We start from the raw sequence: 22336 nt of genomic DNA, 5'->3' as shown, positions 1-22336 counted from the left end.
AATCGAAGTCATCTTTTTCACTTACATTTAACATAGGGAGATTTTTTAGGAAAATTTCAAAAATTTAAAAAAAGCTATAAATAATTAAAAGAAGATTTTAAAGATAAACAAGAATTTAAAAACCAAAATTCGTGTTTATTAGAGATTTCGATTTAAAAAATTGAATTTAATGCTAATCCTTTTTTGATTTTTAAATTTTGGAAGTTTAATTTGTATACATCATAGTTCTTTGTATTTTGCGTATGGTACTGTCTCTAAATATAACGCCAGCTCAAGGTCAATGGGACACTTAGTCCTAAGGCTCGCCGACTGTCGGCAAAAGGATAGAAATGCTATAGGGGCCTCCCAGAGTTTTGTGGGCAACTTCTTTTTTTGCTGTAAGGCAACCACTTTTCATTAAATCCGATTTTTTTTTCTTTGTATTTTGAAAAACTACTTTATAATTAAACGATGTTAAAATGTAGGAAGTGGTTATAAAGATTGGATTATAAATGCTTAAGCTACTAAAATTTAATAAATACCCTTTTTATGATTATCTTCGACTATAAATTGTAAAACGTAAAAATTTAAGACCTTATTTACCAATTTTCAAAATTAATTATACTTCCGTTTCTGATTAAAATAAAAAAATGCTCTATAGCACCATTTAAAATCTACTTTAGATAAAATTTTAATACAATTGTTGTTATCTGAGACCTATTAGACATTTAGGGTTATTTATTTAAGACTATTTTAAATACAATTATTCTCATAATCGCTCAAGATTAAAAGACCCCTCAATGCCAACAAATATTTTAAGTAGTAACAATTATACTTAATTAAATACTTATGTTTACCTCAAAAACTCGAACTTGAGATAAAAACACAATTTAAAAAGTCGTTGATAATCATAGCAGGGGTTATTTCTAAAATAGTGTGAACTTAAATAGGTATAATCCAACAGTAAAATTAAATAAATCATAAAATTACAGCTAAAAAGGGTGTTTTTAATTAATTATTTCTAAAGTAGCTAAAATCTAATCAGTATTGTTGTTAACTGTAGGCCTATTAGACATTAAGGGTTATTTATTTAAGACTATTTCAACAAGAAGAATTAAATAAATCATCAAATATACCGCTAAAAAGTGCGGGTTAACTTCATTTCTAAAGTAGCAAAAATACAATCAGTATAAATAAATAAAAACAACAAAAATAACTCAAAGGTGTTTTTTAACTTCATTTCTAAAATAGCTAAAATCCAATCAGTATAAATAAATCATCAAATATACCGCTAAAAAGTGCGGGGTTAACTTCATTTCTAAAGTAGCTAAAATTGACAAGTATAATAAAAAAATTAGTATTTTAAAAAAACTATTTTATCTAAATTTAATTATATAAGGCATGTATCTAAATTATACTTTATATCATCAACAAGAATAGTATCAAAATTTTCTATACCTTCGTCTATATCAATAAAACCCATAATTACATTATGTTCAGTATTCCAAACACAAAGTCTATTTCCATCAGAAGAGTATAAATAGTTGCCACAGAAACTCAATTTAAGATGTTTTACTGGGTTTAAATGGTATTCTAAAATTCTTAAAGGTTGACCGTTAAGATCATAACAATAAATATTGTTATCTTGTGTTGCACAGTATATTTTAGTAAATAAACTATCTGTAATAGTGCAAGTGATATATGCAGGCATCACTAATTCAAATTTGATTATTTCTTTTATATACACTTTTAATGTTGTAATAAATCCAATTAAACGAATATCTTTCATAGAAAATGAACACTGGCACATAATTACTGCATTTCTTATAAAATTCCTATCAAAAATTTTTAACTCTTTTTTGCTCTGCACCCCAATCATATCATTTTCCAGCAATTGTAATTTTGAATCTTTAAAATCTGCTGAAATTACATTAAAACCTTGTTTAGAATAAAATACAAGTGAATCTTTATTAAGAATATATAGGCATTTTGTACTAGCACAGATATCTTTTATTTCTTTTTTATACTCATCGTTTTTAATTTTATTAAATGGATTGGTTGTAAAAACTGAGATTCCTTCTTCTACAGTATACAAATATTCTTTCTTTGGATCTATTGAAAATGTAGTTGAAATAGAAGTTATCGACTGTGTTTCTGGAAGTTTAAAATCTTTATTAGATTTTGTTTGAATTATAAGACCGGTTCTAAATCCAACCATGTGTAGGGCTTTTTTACAATGAAAAATTTGTTTTAAAAAAAAGTGTAAAAATAACAAGACAAAAGATAAAATCAAAATTAACTTCATTGGTTCCAATAAACATAGTAAACACTCTTATTAAAACAAGATTTCTGTTTAATTATCAGCACTTTTAATTAATGTTTCAAAAAAATTAGGCAGGTATGTAAAGCCAATTTCTAAAACTCCCCTAATATATGCTGTTATCTTAAGACCTTTTAGACATTAAGGGTTATTTAATAAATAATATTTCAACAATAAATTATATTATTAAGATGTAGATTTTAATTAAATCAAAGCAGCACTTTCTACACAAAATTATTGAAATGAATTTCATATGCTATTAAATCTTATTTTAATTTACTTAAAGCTTTAAAATGACATTATATTTCATACTTAAGAAACTTTGGATTTTAATTACAACCGCGGCTTCTCTACTGGCACCCAACTTTCTTTTTTCACATCTCGTCTTCGAGACCCGGTTCTTATTAAGAAAAATACTTTCAAAAGTTTTTTAAGAACTACTGATCTGATGTAAATCTACTTTAATAATTATTGTCAATTTTAGAACTTTCATTTATTGATTGCATGGGTAAATAATCCATGTTTTATTTTAAAGCAAAATTTTACTTAAAAATCTTCACTTAAGAAAGCAACAGAGTTACAAGATAACTCTAAAGTTGCAACAATTATAATTGGATTATAGCAATATAAGCTAATGCTAATTAATAAATACCCGTTTTATGATTATCTTCGACTATAATAAAAACACCAACAAATAATAATTTTATATATTTTAAAAACATAAATCGTCAATATTACAAATTAAACTTAAGGTAAAAAACAAAAAAATAGAAGTAATCATTCATTATTAATCTTAGGAGTTCTGTGTCTGTTAGGAACAGCCCTATCAATAGCTACTTTAACAGTTAAAAGCCCACCTGAAACTGACTTTTGATCAAATTTCTTGACCAAGTCACATTGTTCTTCCATATCCTTGCATGTTGCAAAAAAATAGTTGTTAGCATTGTCAGGCTTATTTATTGCTACATCCCCAAGTAATTTAACAACATCCTCATAAACAGCCGTTGATGGATATTTAACATAAACTTTATTAGGGGATGCGACGAGGTTGGCACCACTAGGTTTGCTATGAGCATATTTAAATTCAAATTCTTTATTTTCGAATGTAATTGTATTTAAAGCTTTGACTTGTTCACAAGCTTCAACTGAAATAAAAGTTATTAATGCATTTCGCATACCATTTCGGCGTGTAGTTATTGCAATACTGGAAATATCTAATGAGAACTGCTTTAAAGCTTCAGCTATGTTTAAAACCGATACGCTTTCTTCAAGTTTATCAATCCCTAAAGCATTAGATTTCCTGGAGGTTGATTTTGCTTCAGTATTCATAAGGGTGAAAAATTGAAAATTTTTAAAAAGAAACAAACATAAAATTACAAGAAGGAAATAATTTTAATAGTAAAATTCTGATAAGAGAAAATTAAAAAATGCGAAAAATAATTTCTGTACACTTAAACTTTATTTTAAAAGTCAATCGAATAAAATCCTAATGAAAACATTTAAATTAAATTAATTAAAAGGTAAATAAGACGTTTGACACTTAGAATTAAAAAATGAACAATTTCTGATGGATTTTTAAAAACGTTTAACAGATAATATTTACGTAATTTAATTAAATCGAATAATTTATTAATTAGAATAAAGCATTTTCAAAGGTACAATGTTCAGGATTTTGTATTAAAGCCATTATTTTTGTAAAGAAATATAATCTAGCTGTCTTGTGCCATCGAAGATGGCGTAAGCTCTTCATTATTAAAGTATTTAGTCATTAAGGGTATTTATTTAAATTATATTAATAGAGGATAACAGTAACCTCTCTTCATTATTAAAGTATTTAGTCATTAAGGGTATTTATTTAAATTATATTAATAGAGGATAACACAACACTAGCAATATGTATTTGATTTGTAATACAGCATTTTTGAAAATTGGCCGGGTTTCAAGAATTATTTAAGTTTGAAAATACAATACTAATGTTTAGATTATAGCTATTAAGCTAATAATATTTACTAAACACCCTTGTTATGATAATCTTCGACTCAAAATACCCATGTTTATCTCAAGCTCTTACTTTTAATATTACTCTAAATATAAATCAAAATATAAATTAAGATTTTATTAATAGTTGGATATATATATTGTACTTAAATAAATACCCATGCTTACCTCAAACTCTTACTTTAATTTTAATTATTACTCTAAATATAAATCAAAATATAAATTAAGAGTTTATTAATTTTAATTATTCATTTCATAAGTATTCTACCCCTTCTTAATGTATAGTACAGTTAAACTCCTGCCCCACTTAATAAAGCAACAGATTTACAATACAACTTTTTAATTGTAAAATTATTAATAAATCTGAATGTAATATTATTCTTCTTAATTAAAATACAATTAAAAAGTAGATTTTAAAAATATTTTATTAATTGTACTGTTTCAAATATTAACAGCTGTATCATTAATCTTGACAATCGTAAGGCAACCATCATCTGATCCAAAAACAATTGAATTTGTCTTTTCATAAAACGAGCAGGAAAAAATGTCAAATCCATCATTTAAATCCGCTATTTCAAGCACATTTTCAAGATTTTTATTTAAAATTAAAAATGAATTTTTGTTACAAATAAATCCAACATAATTTAAAAAACAACAACCTGAAAAAACTGGAGTAGCTGAGAGAATAAGAGATTTATAAATCTCCCATATGTACTTATTAGCCTTCAAAAACACAACAGTTCCATTATTTAAACAGGCACAGAGATTATCATCAAAGAAAATAACATTCCAAATAATATCATGTAATTCAATTGATTGACAAAGTTCCCAAGAATGATCTATTTCAAATAAATCATATACTTTAATAGTGTTATCATATGACCAAGTATAAAGCCTGTTTTTATAAAATGTACAACCTTTTACATCTTGTGTGTGATCATCTAAAATTTTAGAAATTTCTAAATTCTCTAAAATCCAAGTAGTTTTTCCTCTAGTCGTGAGTGCTATAATATTATTCCAGAAAGAAATGCCTTTTATTTCAGTGTCCGGACCTTCTATTTTATCTATATATTTGTCCTCTACATTAAAAACAGTAGCAGTTCCATCATAACTACTACATCCTATAAATCTGTTACTCCCAGAAATAGATCTAATAGATTTCTCATGTATACCCATAATATGTTGTTTAGAATAATTAATTAATTTATTACCAGACCTATGTATATACTATTACCACAATAAACTGCTAATATTCTCTCTTTAAATATTTTTTTTCCAATTCGAGAATTTCTAGCATTTTAAGTGTATTAAAATAAATAATTTTTAAAAATTTTTACAAAAAAAATCCTAAGCCCATTTGGAATAAAGGCAGGAATGTATTTAATTTTACAATATCTTAATAAATTAGAATCAGTTTCTAAAATAAACGTTGGTGAATAGTAAAACATAATTTATGTTATCTAATTAATGTTACAATATCTTAATAAATTAGAATCAGTTTCTAAACTAAACGTTGGTGCTTATTACATTATAATTTATGTTATCTAGTTAATGTTACAATATCTTAATAAATTAGAATCAGTTTCTAAACTAAACGTTGGTGCTTATTACATTATAATTTATGTTATCTAGTTAATGTTACAATATCTTAATAAATTAGAATCAGTTTCTAAAATAAACGTTGGTGCTTATTACATTATAATTTATGTTATCTAGTTAATTTTACAATGTCTTAATAAATTAGAATCAGTTTCTAAAATAAACGTTGGTGCTTATTACATTCTAATTTATGTTATCTATTAAAATTAAATAAACAACCATTCATATAAATGTTCACAATTAGTGTAATAGATTGTAATTAAATAAATACCATTTACTATAAATGATTTCAGTTGTGTAATTTGTTATCAATTTAGCTTAAATTAATACACTTGTTATATTCAGACAAGATTAATACACCTTTTACCTATAAATATTTAAAGTACTAAAACCCTTAATAATTTAATAATCTAGAGCTCGCGCAATCTTTGATGGCACAAGACAAAACGATTAATCAACCTTGGAATAAATTGATACAACTTAAAATAATAATTGGCATTAGAGATATTAATCTTGGCAGATGATAACATAAATGTTGTTATCTGAACACCTATTAGACATTAAGGGGTAATTGAATTAAGACTATTTCAACAATAAATATTCTGTTTTTTGTAAAAAATATTAATTAAAAAATGACTTGACTTTTGTAGTAAACATTTGTATTTAAAAAAAGTATTTTTTTTGTAAAAATTTAATTGTTTTATTTACATTGGGTCAATTATGCAACATAAAACAATAATATCTAAATAAAATAGTCTTCAACGCCATTAAATGTTAAAAATAAGCACAGAGAGTTATTTGAGGCTGATTTATAGCTATTAAAGCTTCTAATTTATACCATTTTTACAATTCTCTTCATCTTTTAATTATTAGAATTGCTATTTATAGCCTAATTATTAAATCGAGTACGCAATCTTGTTTTTTTATGGCGCAAGTAACAGATATCGGGGGTGACCCCAATTCGTGTAACTTGATAGAATCATAATTTTTTTGTATAATTTAATTGGTTTTAAGCATTCGGTTAATTTTTATAGAGTATATTGCTTTATTTGTTAAGGTTAATGGGACACTTAGTCCTAAGGCTAGCCGACTTTCGACAGAGGGATTAAGCTGGCATAAGGGCCGTGGGGGGTTTACGCAGCAATGCGGTTACCCGACCGGGTTACAGAGAAACACACGAAGAAAACTAACAAGTATTAACAACTACAGCTTAAATAAATCCAACATTTTTTTTAGATTGCTTTATTTGAATTGAAATGTTTAAATATTATTTGTAGTATTTAACGCGTGCCATAATATCATTGATAGATTTTGAAGTTCAGTAATGTTACACTATAATTGTTTCTTTAATAATTAAAAATAAAAATGGGGGAAATAATGCTTTCTTTTTTTATCCCATGAAAGTAGATAGAATTAGAAAAGTTTGTCCTGGAGATTCTATTAATGAAATTGGTATTAAATGTATTGGAATACAAAACAATAAAAGTGTTGTATTTGGAACACTTTGCAAAGTAGAAGATTTGTATTTTGTTATGTCTGCTACTAATGCATATTTTCCTAAGAATTTGATATTGTAATTGGTAAAGTTGTATACAACACTCAAGACTACTACAAAATAGATTTAGGCTCTTGTACGGGTACCCTACCAGCACTAAGTTTTATGAACGCCTCTAAAAGAAACAGGCCAGATATTGAAAAGGATGATTTTGTAATGTGCCAAGTGGAAAGGGTAGTAGATGGAGATGCCCTCTTGACATGTAAAACTGAATCATTGGGTAAAATAGATGAGTGTTTTCTAATAGACGCTTGGAAAATTAGATTATTGTATTTTAACGATTTCATCAGAAAAATTAGTAAAGATAAAACATTTAGTATTTCACTTGCAATAAATGGATATGTTTGGATAAGTGGAACTCCAGAGATCAAAAAAGAAATTTTGGGACAAATTGAAAAGTTCTGTTCTCAACAAATATAAATTTTTAAGTAAAAAATAGTGAATTAGCAACACTCTAAATGCCCTTTTAATACGGTGCTAATGATTATAAATAAACAAAATTGGAAAAAATTTAATTTGCTGTTTTTGTGCTTTTTTGTATAAATATGTTATTTAAATTTTTATTTTAAGGATAAAGGATGGAATGTATGGCTATTCAAGCTAGTGCTATGTAATAAATATCCTTTATGGTTATTGTTGTCATAAACATTAAAACACATGAATAATTAAGAAATAATTAAAATATCATCTAGGGTTGGTTATCGTTGTCATAAACATTAAAACACATGAATAATTAATTAAAAATATTAGTAGTATTTCAGATATAACTAAAAGGCATGTATGTATTAATTAAAAAAAAAGATTATTACAGAAAGAGTGGTTTAATCAATGATTTAATTAAATACTTTAGGCTCAAGAATAGTAATTCTATCAGAGATGACTGAACAAGGCCCTCTTACACCTTCAACATCATATGGTAACATAATGCAAACTTGGATACCAATTGTTCCCTGCTTCAATTTGGCTTGAGATTTAGCAAATCTAAGATACTCTTTAGCAGAGTGGCCACTTTGGATAAAATACCCATCAGAATACTTTACAGCTCTAGCTCTTTGCCCCTTGATCTTTCCAGCTACTCTAATCATAACACCTTGTGCTCCTGATGCACGTGCGTTCTTAATAATTGAGTTAACAGTCCTCTTGTATGACTTGTTGTCCAAAAATGCAAGTCTTAATTCTTCACAGTGGAAAGCTGGCTCAAGCCCCCTATCCATAATCTTTTCAAAAACTACTTGTATGTTATTAACTGGAACATTTAATCTTTGTGCAATCATGTTTTGTAATTGGATAGATCCAAATTTGTTTTCTCCAATAACTTCTATTGGGTTAAGAACTTTAATGGTTATCTTAATTGGAGTAGTGTTGTGTCTGATGTCCATTCCAGCATAGACCTTAGCTTGGAAAAACTTCTCGAATAATTCATTAAGTTCTGCATTTATGACACCATTTGCAATGTTTTTCTCGAGAATACTTGCGTTCATGTAGGGTAAAAAAAAACTGTAAAATTTTTCACTTGAGAAAGAAAATGCTGTATTTAGAACAGGCCAGTGCTTTAAAATAAACGCGACAATAATTACACGTTTTCTATAAATCCAAAGATTGAAAGAAATTCTAGTAATTTTGTTACAATAAAAAGCTATGAGTTACAAAAATTATAAATCCATTCTTTAAGATTTTTTGAAGAAAAACTTATCACCGCCAAATGCTTTATATGGCCAATATACTTGCTTTTTTAAGATTATTGAAATGAAACATAGGCAATTATCCAGTATTTAAATGTTTTTGGCCAAAAACTAAGTTGAAATTTAATTTTTATGTCTTTGTTAAATTATTTAATTTTATTAAATACAGTAGATTTTGAAGCTAAAAACCCCATGTAAACCGGATTAATTTGTTTTCAAACCCAAAATTCATTTAAATATCTCTATTTATTTTAACAAAATCTCTTATTTATTTATAAATAGGTTTCATCCTGGTTTCTTTCTTGTGAAAATTACACAAAAACCTATATACATAAACTTTTTTGCCAATTTCCAAGATTCTTTGCAATTAAAAAAATAGTCTTAGTTCAAATTTTGTTTTTTTCTAGCGAAACTTGAAACCTTATTTTTAATAGATTTAAACTTTGAAAAATTAAAATCCAATGAGAATATTTATTTAAAGTTGGATTGTATAAAAAGTTTGATATATATTGTTAAAACAGTCTTAAATAAATAACCCTTAATGTCTAATAGGTCTACAGATAACAACATATATTGTTGAAACAGTCTTAAATGAATTAGCCCTAATGTCTAATAGGTCTACAGATAACAACATATATTGTTGAAACAGTCTTAAATGAATTACCCCTAATGTCTAATAGGTCTACAGATAACAACATATATAATACTAAATACCCATGTTTACTTCAAATCTTACTTTATATACTTAAATAATTGCCGATGTTTACCTCAAACTCTTACTTTTAATTATATTAAATTGCCCCAATAATTTAAACAGTTATAAACCGCTAAATTTAGTACTTCTAAACCAATAAATATATTACTTAATAACATTAACAATACTTTACTGTTGCCATAAGTTTTTTGGAAAATAGATGATATTAATTGTTTTGGCCAAAATTCTTGCTTTCAAATCCATTGGCTAGTAATACAAAGAAAAAGAGTTATATGCTTTTCTGGTATTCTATGCAAGTAAACTGATTATTTGACATTCATCTTTTCCTCTAGTTGATAATTTTAATACAAATTGTTCCCATGTCTGGGCATGGGAAGACGATCGAAGATATTGAAAAAGAAATAAAGGAAGCAAATCGAATCTATAATGAATACAATCAAACGATAGAAAAGACATTGCAGCTCCTTGATGAGTTCTCTAAGAAAGTAAAAAGAAAGTCTCAAAATGAATAAAATTTCCTTTATTTATAATCTTAGTGTTTTAACATAAAATCGTATGTTTATAAAATACCAAGAAACACAAGCAAGACAAATTCAATTGTTCTGTGTACATTAAAAAACTACCTACAAGTTTTAAAAGGGCGAAATAATAAAAATGGGCCCTTTTTTTGAAAGTTCAAGAATAATAAAAACCTTGCTTAGATAAAGCTAATTTTTTGCTTATTGAGAATTAGGCACTGACAAGATCTTGGGAATTTCTGGCAGCCTGCTGAAGCAATTAAATATGTTTTTAGAGTGAATATTATTTTAATTGGCAGCCCGCTGAAAAGTATATTTTGTTTTTATGTATAAAGGTTTAATACTAACATAAGGGGCTTCGTTCGAATTAGCGGCCCACTCTTTTCGCACAACAACATTCTGTATTCGTGCATATTTCGCGAAGTTCTTCAAAAAATTAGTGTAAAGGTGATTAAAATGCCATGAAAATATATGCAAGGCAGTTAAATTTAGGTTCGTCATGCCATAAATATAGTTGCTGGGCTGCCACGAGCAAAAATAATATCGTGTTTTTATTAAAAAATTTACTAAATTAATAAAAGTTTTTTAATTTGTTGGACGTTTTAACAGTTATATATAGTAAGGGTTTTAGGCAAACATGTGTATTAATTTAACTGTATAATATATATCATTTTTATATTATTATTATAATCGGTCAAGATTAATACCCCTAATATCAATAAATATTTTAAGTAGTAACACTTATATTTAAATAAGTACTCTTGATTATAAAATTCCAAGACAGTATGGTACTGTCTATAATTAAACGCCAGCTCAAGGTCACTGGGACACTTAGTCCTAAGGCTAGCCGACTGTCAGCAGAGGGATAGAGATGCTATAGGGCCCCCCAGAGTTTTGTAGGAAACTTCTTTTTTTGCTGTAGGCAACCACTTTTCAATAAATCCGATTTTTTTTTTGATTATAAAATTCGAAGATATCAAAACAAGTGGATTTATTTAATTGGTATAAGCAGATATAATCAAACATGTAAAGTCAAAAATAATCAAAACAAGTAAATTTATTAAATTTTTTTGGCTAAAATGGGAATAATCAAACATTTAAAATAAAATTTATTAACAATAAAAGAATCATGAAAATCATAATAATCTATAATTATTTTCAAAGAACAAAATATTTTTGGCTAAAATGGGAATAATCAAACATTTAAAATAAAATTTATTAACAATAAAAGAATCATAATAATCTATAATTATTTTCAAAGAACAAAATATTTGTGCTGCATTAAGTTGAACTTTATCTAACTCGTTTTCGGCAGACTTCTTTATAATTAATTAGCCTGTTAAATGCTTAACACCAACTATTTGATCTAATAATACAAACATTATGCTGTAAAATTTTGTAAAAAAGCATTGATTGATTTTAATAGGCAAATATACTCCTGCTATTTTTTTCACGACTTTAGTACTTAAGGTAAGATTATCCTATTTAAAGTAAGGGTTTGAGATAAACATGTGTATTTAAGTTTATATAAATCCAACTTTTAATAAATATCCTTGTTTTGATAATCTTCGACTTTAAATTATAGCAGAAAAATCACAAAAAAATACACACACTGAAAAAAAATATTTTACAATTCAAAATTACTAAAATTTGAATCCAAATCCTTTAATTAATAGTGAAACTCACATAAATTCGTTTATCATTCTTCATCGTAATCCTCCATCTCAAAATCTTTAATTGCTTTAGGCCTTCTTCCCCTTTTCTTTTGAATGATAGGTGGCAGTTCCATATCAACTAATCTTGTTTCTCTACCCCTTTCATCTTCATCCAATTTTTTAAAATACGAACAGTAATAAACTTTTAATTCCTGCACCGTTTTTTTGTCAAAATTACTCTGCATAGCCTCCCAGTCTTTCTTATAAGTAGAAAATAAATGTGCAAATAACGTTCTCTCCTCATTACTCCAATTAACAGGAATATGATTTTGTAAATAAAATCTATAATAAATTCTTAGTTCTTCTTCACTTTTTTTCATAGTATATTTATAGAACTTCGTATTGTGTTTCATAAAGTTTTCTTCAAATAAAATTCTATCATTCATACACCATTCTTCTTCAACATATTTTTCCAAAAGAGACCCTGTAATTTCTAATGAAACATCATGATATTTCAAGTAATAAACTAAAATAACATCTTTAATACTCATTCCTGATTCTTTGGCAATACTTTTCATGTTTTCCCCATGTTTAAATACAAGATATTCAAAAGTTTCTTTATCAAAATCTGGTGTTTTAATATTGTTTATTTTATTTATCTTCATTAAAAATACTTTTTCCATCTCTGAAATATTCTCTGGTCTTTGATCTATATTTGAATCTCTTTTTAATCCCACTTTATGGTTGTTATTTAAATCTGCAAAGTATATTTTAATCTCATTTTCCTTTTTTTCAAATAAATATTTTTTTGGTTCTAATGGATAAGCTTCACTTTTATTTGATCTTTCTATAAGTAATTTATTTTGTGCTTTAGCATATAAAATAACATCCCTTTTACTTAAAAAACATACTTTTTTTATGAAATAAAGATATCTTAAATCATTAAATAAATTAAGATCTACGAGTTTCTTTAATTTAGAAGCATCCTTTTTAACTTTATTGATTGGCTCTTTTTTGACTGGAATTTTACTATTTCCAAGTAACAACGTAATTACGGGCAAAAGCACTTGCCAATTTATAAATTCTTCGTATTCTTCAGATGGGAATTCTAGAGAAGTCACAGATTCATTTGTCTCAGAAGCTTCTATAAATGGATCTGAATTTAAAGAATTATCAGCGGGTTCTACCTCGGCAGATCTTTCAGATTCAAAAGATAAAGAAATTGATTCTAAATCTGAAAACGGGGTTGGTTCAGCAAAGAAGGAGGCATCGTAATAAGGAGCAATCTCTTCAGTCGATTCACTGTTAAAATTTTCTTCTAAAAATTTGGCATTTAACGTTTGTTTTAACGGGAATTCAATTTCACTTGCATTATTGGGAGAATATTGTTTGGACAAAGTAGTTGCATATTTTTCTAAATGGGAATTAGGCGGGGCTTGCAAACCGGTTGTTATTTTGTCCTTGAAATGGGAAACATTGTTTTGTTGTTCTTTGCCGGGTGTGTCTGATTCAACACCTAAAATGTGTGATGCCATCACGTTTATATTTAAATTGCTTGCTGCTATTTCCCTAGATGGAAGACCGATATTTGAAGGCAAGATTGATGCTTCTTGATTCGGTAAACGGTCATCTACAATATTATTTCTATTCGGGTGTTCTTCATTTTGTGCAATTTTACAAGTCGAAAGTTCATCCAGCGAAATTTCACTAGTGTTAATACTGGCGTTTAATTCATTATTTATATTTGTGGGGCTATTATTAGCCTTAGCGATTTCTATTGAAATTTCATTATTTTTTAGCGCTGTGACTTTTGTCAATTCCTCAGTGGGCTTAAAATTTAAAAATTTACCGACTTCAAGTGGTTCTTCTGTGCTGTTTTGCTGATTATAAGAAGTTGAACTTGGCAAAAATTTTATTGTAGGTGGGCTGCCAATGTTATAACCTTCTTGAGTTGTTACATTTGAAATAAGCTTTTGTTTCATTAAATCCTCTTTAATATCCGATGATTCAGGTGAATTTCCTCTTTCTTCTGTGTATAGGCCAGAAGGGAGGCTTATTTTCATTTTTAAATAATTCATATCACGCTGTTCAGAAAATACAATCCCAGCAGTCTCACTTATCTCTGTTTTTTGTGATTCTAATTGTAGTGCTTTTGATACATCACCCTTATTTGCATTGCCTTCATTATTAAACGCCATGTCTTTAGGTTGCACTAATTTAGTATTAGCCATGTGATGTTTTTTAGCTTTCTTAGGGGGTTTTATTTGAACTAGGACCTTCGTAGCTGGGCTATGATCACTTATCTTACTTATGTATTCTTCACGTTTTTCTAAGTCAATTGAATATTTTATGTTTTCTCCATCACCCTCTGCTGACTTCTTTTTAGATAATTTTTTCTTTTCCCTTTCGACATTTTTTTTGCTCTGATTAAGCAAACTTTTCTCATTGTAATGAATTATTGGTATCGACTCACCTTTATCTATATCATTTGTATTGTAATCTTTGTTTTGGCTATTCAAAAGCACTCCTTGATGCACGTCTGATACATTTAGTTTTGAATTTATATCATCATTATTATAAGTAGTACTTTCTTTTATAAATTGCTTATATTCTTCACTTGTAAATAATTTATCTTTTTCTGAAATACTTTTACTTTTTTTTTTACTTGTCATAGGGCCAAAGTTATTTTTTTAAAAAATACCAAATGGATTTTCTAATTAGGCAATTTAATTTAAAACGCAAGCAAACCCAGTAATTTCTGGGGACATCAGGCACACATTTAAAATTGTTTCTATCATTCTATCACACTCTTTTGTGTTTTGTGCAGCAAAAATATCTTCTGTGTTTTTTATTGGAAAAACAAACCTCCAAATTAAAAATAAAGTTCTTTATTACGAGGGAAAAGATAAGTGTATAAACTCGTTGTTCTTTAGATAGCGCGTTAATTATAAATTGGTATTTGGGTGGCAATTTTAGTCATATAAAACAAAGATAAATAATCAAAATGGTAATGTTGTAAAATACGTTATAATTTTAACCACCGAATACCCATAATATCTAACACGATAAATGATGTAGAGTTTACACTAACTCTGATGGCACAAGAGACTAAGATTTAATAAATTTATTTTTTTGAAATTAATTTCTTTGTTTGTTTGCATTTTATTGGCTTAAAGACAAAGTTTTTTTAACAAAAATGGGTGGAGTAGTGAAGTTCTTTTAGTTTTTATATATCGCCCTCAGGTTTTTTCCAATTAATACAAACATTCTTTGTTTTTCTATTTTATTTTACAAGTAAATCAAAAAATCTATTAAGCTTAATTAGTATGTGAACAAACTTAAATAAAACTGGAGGTATTACATGTTTATATATAAATGTTAAAACTATTAATTTGCATTTAAAGTAAGGGTTTGAGGTAAACATGTGTATTTATTATTATATATCTCCAACTTCTATTTAGTTTTGTAAAAAATTTGGAGATCCAAAATTATAACTTTTTTTTAATACCGGTATTACTTGTTTGAAGAATATTCTCAAAAACATGATACAGCGCCTTAGAATATAAATGTGGTATTTAATTTATTCAAAATAGGATTAGTTTTATTTTTAATCGTTTTTATAACGGTACAAATCAACCCTCAGATATATTAAGAAAAATTTAACAAAATTTTAATTAGATATGGCACAAACATAAAGCATTATTTTGCTAATTTCTACATTATTGCAGACCTAGTTTTTTGCTGAATTTATTTATAAAATATTTCAGATAAAAAGCTGGCTTTCAAAAATATGTTGTTTTGATGTCGATTTATCTGAAGTCCCCAGCCTAAGCAAGATTTAAAAAGCTCTCAGATTCTGTTCGTTTCTTACATTTATTTCAATCAACTCATCTATTTCAATTGGTTTACATTTTACACCAAAGCACTTCTGATTTTATTGAACTAAACTGTTTCTTTAAGTCTCATCTATTTCAATTGGTTTACATTTTACACCAAAGCACCTCTGATTTTATTGAACTAAACTGTTTCTTTAAGTCTCATCTATTTCAATTGGTTTACATTTTACACCAAAGCACCTCTGATTTTATTGAACTAAACTGTTTCTTTAAGTCTCATCTATTTTATTGGTTCAATAAATCTACTATTTCTCCCTTTTTCCAGAAATATTTTCAATCTGTTTTTGCCCATTATGGACAATGAAACAGCGAGCAAGGTTATGAAAATAGTTGAAAAAACCCAGATGAATCACAACACTTATTTTTTTAAGTTGGAATCCGATTCTCCTTTATCGAGACAAAAAAGTTGTTCTTGTTTAAGAATATTTGATAATGATAATGATTCACGCCCATACACCCCACTAACAATAACTACTAAACACATAACTCTTGCAATTAAATTATATAAAGATGGAAAATTATCTAAGTTTATATGTTCCAAACAGATTAATGATAAACTTACAGTTTCAGAATTTTTTTTAAAGAGAGAAAATAAAATTAATGAATTCAAAAAAGTTTTAATGATAGCGGGAGGTACAGGAATATCTCCGATGTACCAAATGATTAATGAAAATGTTTCACATGAATTTCATAACACAGATTTTACATTGTTGTTTCTTAATAAAACTAAAAATGATATTTTCTTATTACCACAATTAGAGCGGCTAAAAAAAAAGTCTGAGGATAGATTGCACCTGGTTCATGTACTAAGTCAAGAAACATCTAAACCAGAATGTCATCAAGTTTGTGGAAAATTAACAAAAGACTCTCTGCTAAAGATAACACATAGTAAACTTTTTGATTATGTTTACATCTGTGGACCCCCATCGTTATATGAATCATTCTCAGGTAAAAAGATTTCTCCTAAAGAACAAGGGCCCCTGGTAGGAATTCTCCAAGAAATTGGATACACACCAGAACAAGTATACAAATTGTAGAAACAACCAAATTTTCCAATTAAATTAAAATATTTAAAAATAATGATTTTTTTTAACAAATTAATTTAGAAGCGTTATTATTTATTTAAGTTTTAAATTAAATTTTATTTCATGCTGGGTAATCTTAAGGGGGTTAATTCTGTCCGCGGTTCTGCTAGCACCCTTATTTCTTTTTTGCCATCTTACTCTTCGAGACTTCCTCCACTATAAATAGAAATGTTGTAAAAAGCCATTGTAAGAACTAGGATCAGATGTTTCTGTAACTTAAATCTACAAACTGAATTAACTTTATGAAATTGAGAAAGTGTTCCTTTGCATGTTTTATATTGATTATTATAATTTAATGCTTAAAAGGGCTGCTATTTATAACAAATATTACATATAGATATTTTTTGACAGATTCTAAGGCAAAGATAATCATAACAAGTGCTTTTTTTAAATATTATTTGCTAAAATATTTATAAATACATTTTTTCTTTAAAAATATCCAACAAAACAATTTTGAAGCTTAGAAATTTATTTAATTTCTCGGACTTTTAAACCCGATTTTTTTTCAATAAATAGGTGATTGGCACTAAACTATATATGTTTAAGCACTTTTAATTTGAGATAACGATTAAATATCTTATGGGCGTTTAAATAATTTATAAATTTTAAGCATTCAACTTTATTTTGCATTTAAAATATATAAAGTTTGAGGTAAACATAGGTATTTATTTAAGTATAATATATATATCCAACTAAATATATAAAGTTTGTTATTTCTTCGAATTGTGACGAATTTGAAAGTATTTATTTAAATAATGAAAAAATATTAGACTCTGGCTTCTTATTTAAGCCAAGAAGGTTTTAAAGAAACATTGAAGATTAAGAATTAATAAATATATATGTTGTGTTATCCTCTATTAATATTATTTAAATAAATACCCTTAATGACTAAATACTTTAATGATGAAGAGGCTACGCCATCTCGATGGCATAAGACAATATAAAAATAAATGTGAACTGTGATTTAGTTGAAATCTCATGTATAATGTACTTAAAAGTATAAAAACTATCAATTTCTTAAAAAAAACAAATTTTATAGTCAATACCATAAAATGCTGTGTTTAAACGACCCTAAAGATGAGCTAGCTTCATACATGAAAAGCGACATGCGACGAAGATTTTTGGAAAGCAAGGAGTCCTATAGGGTGACAAAAACCAGTTAAGGAAATTCGCCGAACTGTTTATAAGTTATGCATGAAAGTTGCTTTCTAAATTTTTCGGGAATATTTAGATTTTTATCTATATAATAGTATATTGCTTAAAGCTCAAAATTATAGAAAATTTATAGTTTGCTTAATTTTTTGATTCGAAAATATAAAAAGGAAAAATAACTTTTAATTTGGGAGTATATTGGCAGCTAGAAATAGGCCCATAAAACCTGCACCGCCCTACCAGTAACTTAAATGGTTGAATAATGATTCGTGTGTGTGGCAGATTAAGCGTGTATCCTGCTATTATTAGGGAGAAGAATAGCGACTCACATTTGGCAACGCTGAAGGATAGTAGCACTTTTTCCACCTGATATTAATCCGCATGTATTATGTTATCAACATGTTTGGCATGTAAATAGACGCTCAAAACATGAAAGGGCTTTGGCCGTAAAAAAAAATTATCAAAAAATCATAGGCTTTTTGTGACGAGCATTTCAAATATCTTTTACAATTTTATCTGTGATATGTGATAGAAAAAAAGGGCTCTTAGCTTTTGCAAATCCCAAAATAGATTTTTTCATGTTTTACTCCCAGGTTTTCTAAATCTTAGAAACAAGTGGCAAGAATCAATCCCAAAAAGTTATGGTAGGCTTTAGCCAAATAGGACAGATATAAGCGTAGATTTGTTTGGCAAACAGGCTTTATGAACGTTGATTATTCCCAAGAAAGCCAAATAAAAAATCAGACTCCAATTTAACTAAATACTTGGGCCGTAAGTCCTTTTCCCCCTTTTTACTCAAATAATTTATTTTTAATATTTCTTGGGGGTTTTTTATTGTTCTAATATTTTCAAATATGGCCCGTGTATTAAACATGCACTATTAAAATATTTATAAACGTTGAAATAGGCTTACATAAATAGCCCTTAATGCCTAATAGGTCTTCAAATAACAACAATAAATAAAACCCAATTAAATTGAATAAAGGACATTTTAAATTTTAAATTTAATATTTATTTTTCTAATTTTAATTATGTTTTTGTTACCTTTTTCTTTTGTTATTTGTTTTCCAAAGGATATCAACCATCTCACATGCTGGTTTATTTATCATTTCAACATCTGAAGAATGTGATTCCATCCACATTTCGGATTCTATTGAAACTGTTTCTTCTGCCGATTCATCTTGAGTTTCTACAGAATTATCTAAATTAGATGCTTCCCCACTAGCAACATCTTCGTTAGATGAATGGGAGCCACCTTCATTTAGTTTATCAGTATTAGTTGCCAAAGAGTCATTTGAATCATCATCACTATAATTAACCGAACCATCTGGATTTGAATCATCATCACTATAATTAACCGAACCATCTGGATTTGAATCATTATCACTATAATTAACCGAACCATCTGGATTTGAATCATCATCACTATAATTAACAGAACCATCTGGATTTGAATCATTATCACCAATTAATTCGGAAACCAATTCATTTATATTTTCACTATCTAGGGGTTCTTCATTATTTTTGTCAAGCTCTTTCTTTTTATTTATTTCAAACTTTCTATATTTTAAATTTATCTCTTTTTCTAAGAATTCAAATTTCTCTCTCAGTAGAAGATCTAATTGGTAATAAATTTGCTCCGGTTCAAATCCTTCAGTGTAAACTTCCTCTTTACATAATTTCTTAAGTGTTTCATCAAAAATTATTGAATTGTTCATGTGAGGGCTTTAAAATTTTTATTGAAAAACACTAAATAAAATGAAAAAGTTAATAATTAAACGTTGTCTTAATCTCAAAAAAGAAAAATTTATATTTCTAAACAGTCAAGAAATATAAATTTTTGGCTTTGGGAGTATCATTTATGAAAACAAAATAGCTTTCATAGTTTTTGTAATATTTTTGAGAATCTTGCTTGTTAATATTAAAGTATATAAAGGTGTTAAATTATAAGTTTAATCAAGATAATTTTAAACAAGGTATTTTGTTAATAGAATTTAATGACATAGGGGTAACTTTTACATCCCCCCGCAAGGCTCCTGAGCCGTTTTAGACCACTGGTATTAAATTTATATCCGAGTGTATTCTTTTTTCAATCTTGTTATCTTTTTTAACATAATAAGCGTCTTTTCCCGCTTTCATCAGGATCTTTCCTGTTTCTCCAAATCTTTGGTTTTCTTTGTGACTAGGCAATTCTTTAATTGCTACTGTTTGTCCACTTACAAACTTATCTCTGAACCTTTTCTTGAATCCTTTCGCATAAGGACCTCTCTTTTTATTTCTCATCTTCAGTTCTTCCCTGTCACATTCCCAAGCCTCTTCGGGGCTCATCTTAATTGCTGAGTGCAGGTTGCTGTTGTATCTAGCCACCGCTCTTCCTACCATTTCATCTAGTGACATACTGTTTTCTTCTTTCCTAAAAAATTCTCTTAATGTTCTGTTCAGTCTTTCTACTCTACCATTACTTTGATGGTTATCTATTGAAGTCACATGCATCTTAATATTTCTATCATTACATAACATTTCCATCATGTTGTTGTTAAACTCTTTTCCATGATCCATTATTAATTCTTCTGGGTTACCATATTTTCTAAACCAAGTTTTAAGGACATCAATTATGTCTCTTGCGGTTTTATTATTTAAGTTATTGGCCCACATAAATCTAGTGTAATAATCAATACCTACTAATATGTATTGTTCTTTATATTCCAATATATCAATTCCCACTTTTTCTAATTTCCTAGTAGTTTCAATAAATTCACTACCTCCTTTGATTTTTACTTTATTCCTAATGCAAGTCTCACAATTTGCTATCACATCCTTTATGTGCTCTTTCATCTTTACCCAACTGGTATATTGCTTTTTAATTGCATATTCTGTTACATCTACACCTCTGTGTCCCGTTTCCTCATGTAACTCTTTTATTATCTTTTCTTGACTTTCTGTAGCTGGTTTTAATTCTTCATTCTCTTTATATATCCTTGATAAGGCATCTGCCTCATACATCTCATCCCCTGTTCTATAAATGACTTCAAAGTCATATCCCTGGATTCTTTCCATCCATCTCTGTATTCTTGCATTTCCAAAATCTTCTTTTGTCCTTATCCATTGAGCCGCTTTGTGATCAGTAATCACTGTAAATTTCCTTCCTGCTAGATACATATCTAATTTTTCAATAGCCCATATAATTGCATATACTTCTTTCTCGGTTATTCCCCAATTTACTTCAGAGTTTTTTAACTTTGTTGCTATAGGCTTAATAACTTGTTTTTCACCTGTATCGCTCCATTGATATAATATTGCGCCTAATCCTGTATTGGATGCGTCTGTTTCTAAGACAAATTCTTTTTCATAATTTGGATGGTATCTCTTAATTTCTTTATTGGCATCTTCTTGTAATTGCTCAAATGCTGCTGTATGTTTATCTTCCCAGTCTTTCATTGTCTTATCTACTTTTAGTAGTTCATATAATTCTGATGTTTTTTTTCCATAATCATCAATAAATCTTCTATGATAGTTTATTGCTCCAAGGAATCTTTGTAGTTCCTTTTTAGTGCTCGGCCTTTGGAATTGTAATATTTTTTCTTTCATATCATCTGGCATTAATACTGCATTGCCATCAATTGTCATCCCTAGCAATTTAACTTGCTTTTTCCTCAGCTGCATCTTATTCGGATTAATTTTCAGTTTAGTTTTATTAAATTTATCCAATATTTCAAACAGTATTCTGTCATGTTCCTCTGCAGTTTTTGCGTATATCACTATATCGTCTAGATAAACTAGACATCCTTTATATAACCATTCTTGTAATTCCTTTTCCATAATTCTTTGAAAAATAGCCGGTGCGTTTTTGAATCCCATAGGCATCCTTTTCCACTCATACTTCTGATGATTTATTGTAAATGCTGTTTTGTGTGCATCACTCTCTTCCAATTTTATTTGGAAGTAGCCGTCTTTTAAGTCCAAAACTGTGAACCATTCATTTCCTTGCATGCTATCAATAATTTCTTCGATTTTTGGCAAGGCATAATCATCTGCTTCCGTGATATCGTTCAGAGCCATCAAATTTGTACAAAGTCTAATTGACTTATCTGGCTTAATCACTGGTTTAATTAAATTGTTCCATTCCGATTTTGATTTCGTTATATATTTTTTGCCAAGTAGTTGTTTAATTGTGTCGTTCAC

At 27.8% G+C, this 22336-nt stretch overlaps 1 protein-coding gene across 1 annotated transcript; it reads right to left on the bottom strand.

Annotated features, from left to right (window-relative positions):
• Positions 1 to 8284: 8284 nt before the first annotated feature.
• Positions 8285 to 8932, bottom strand: LOC143921982 (uncharacterized). The gene has a single exon (XM_077445281.1). The coding sequence runs from the start codon at positions 8930 to 8932 to the stop codon at positions 8285 to 8287; it is 648 nt and encodes a 215-aa protein (XP_077301407.1).
• Positions 8933 to 22336: the final 13404 nt, after the last annotated feature.

The sequence above is a fragment of the Arctopsyche grandis genome, unplaced genomic scaffold (assembly GCF_051622035.1).
Source record: "Arctopsyche grandis isolate Sample6627 unplaced genomic scaffold, ASM5162203v2 HiC_scaffold_116, whole genome shotgun sequence".
In the NCBI taxonomy this organism is placed as follows: domain Eukaryota; kingdom Metazoa; phylum Arthropoda; class Insecta; order Trichoptera; family Hydropsychidae; genus Arctopsyche; species Arctopsyche grandis.
This window is presented reverse-complemented; position numbering and strand designations above follow the sequence as displayed.

Excerpts from the sequence above, each read along its gene's own strand:
- LOC143921982 (XM_077445281.1), bottom strand. The coding sequence starts at position 8,932 with ATGAACGCAAGTATTCTCGAGAAAAACATTGCAAATGGTGTCATAAAT.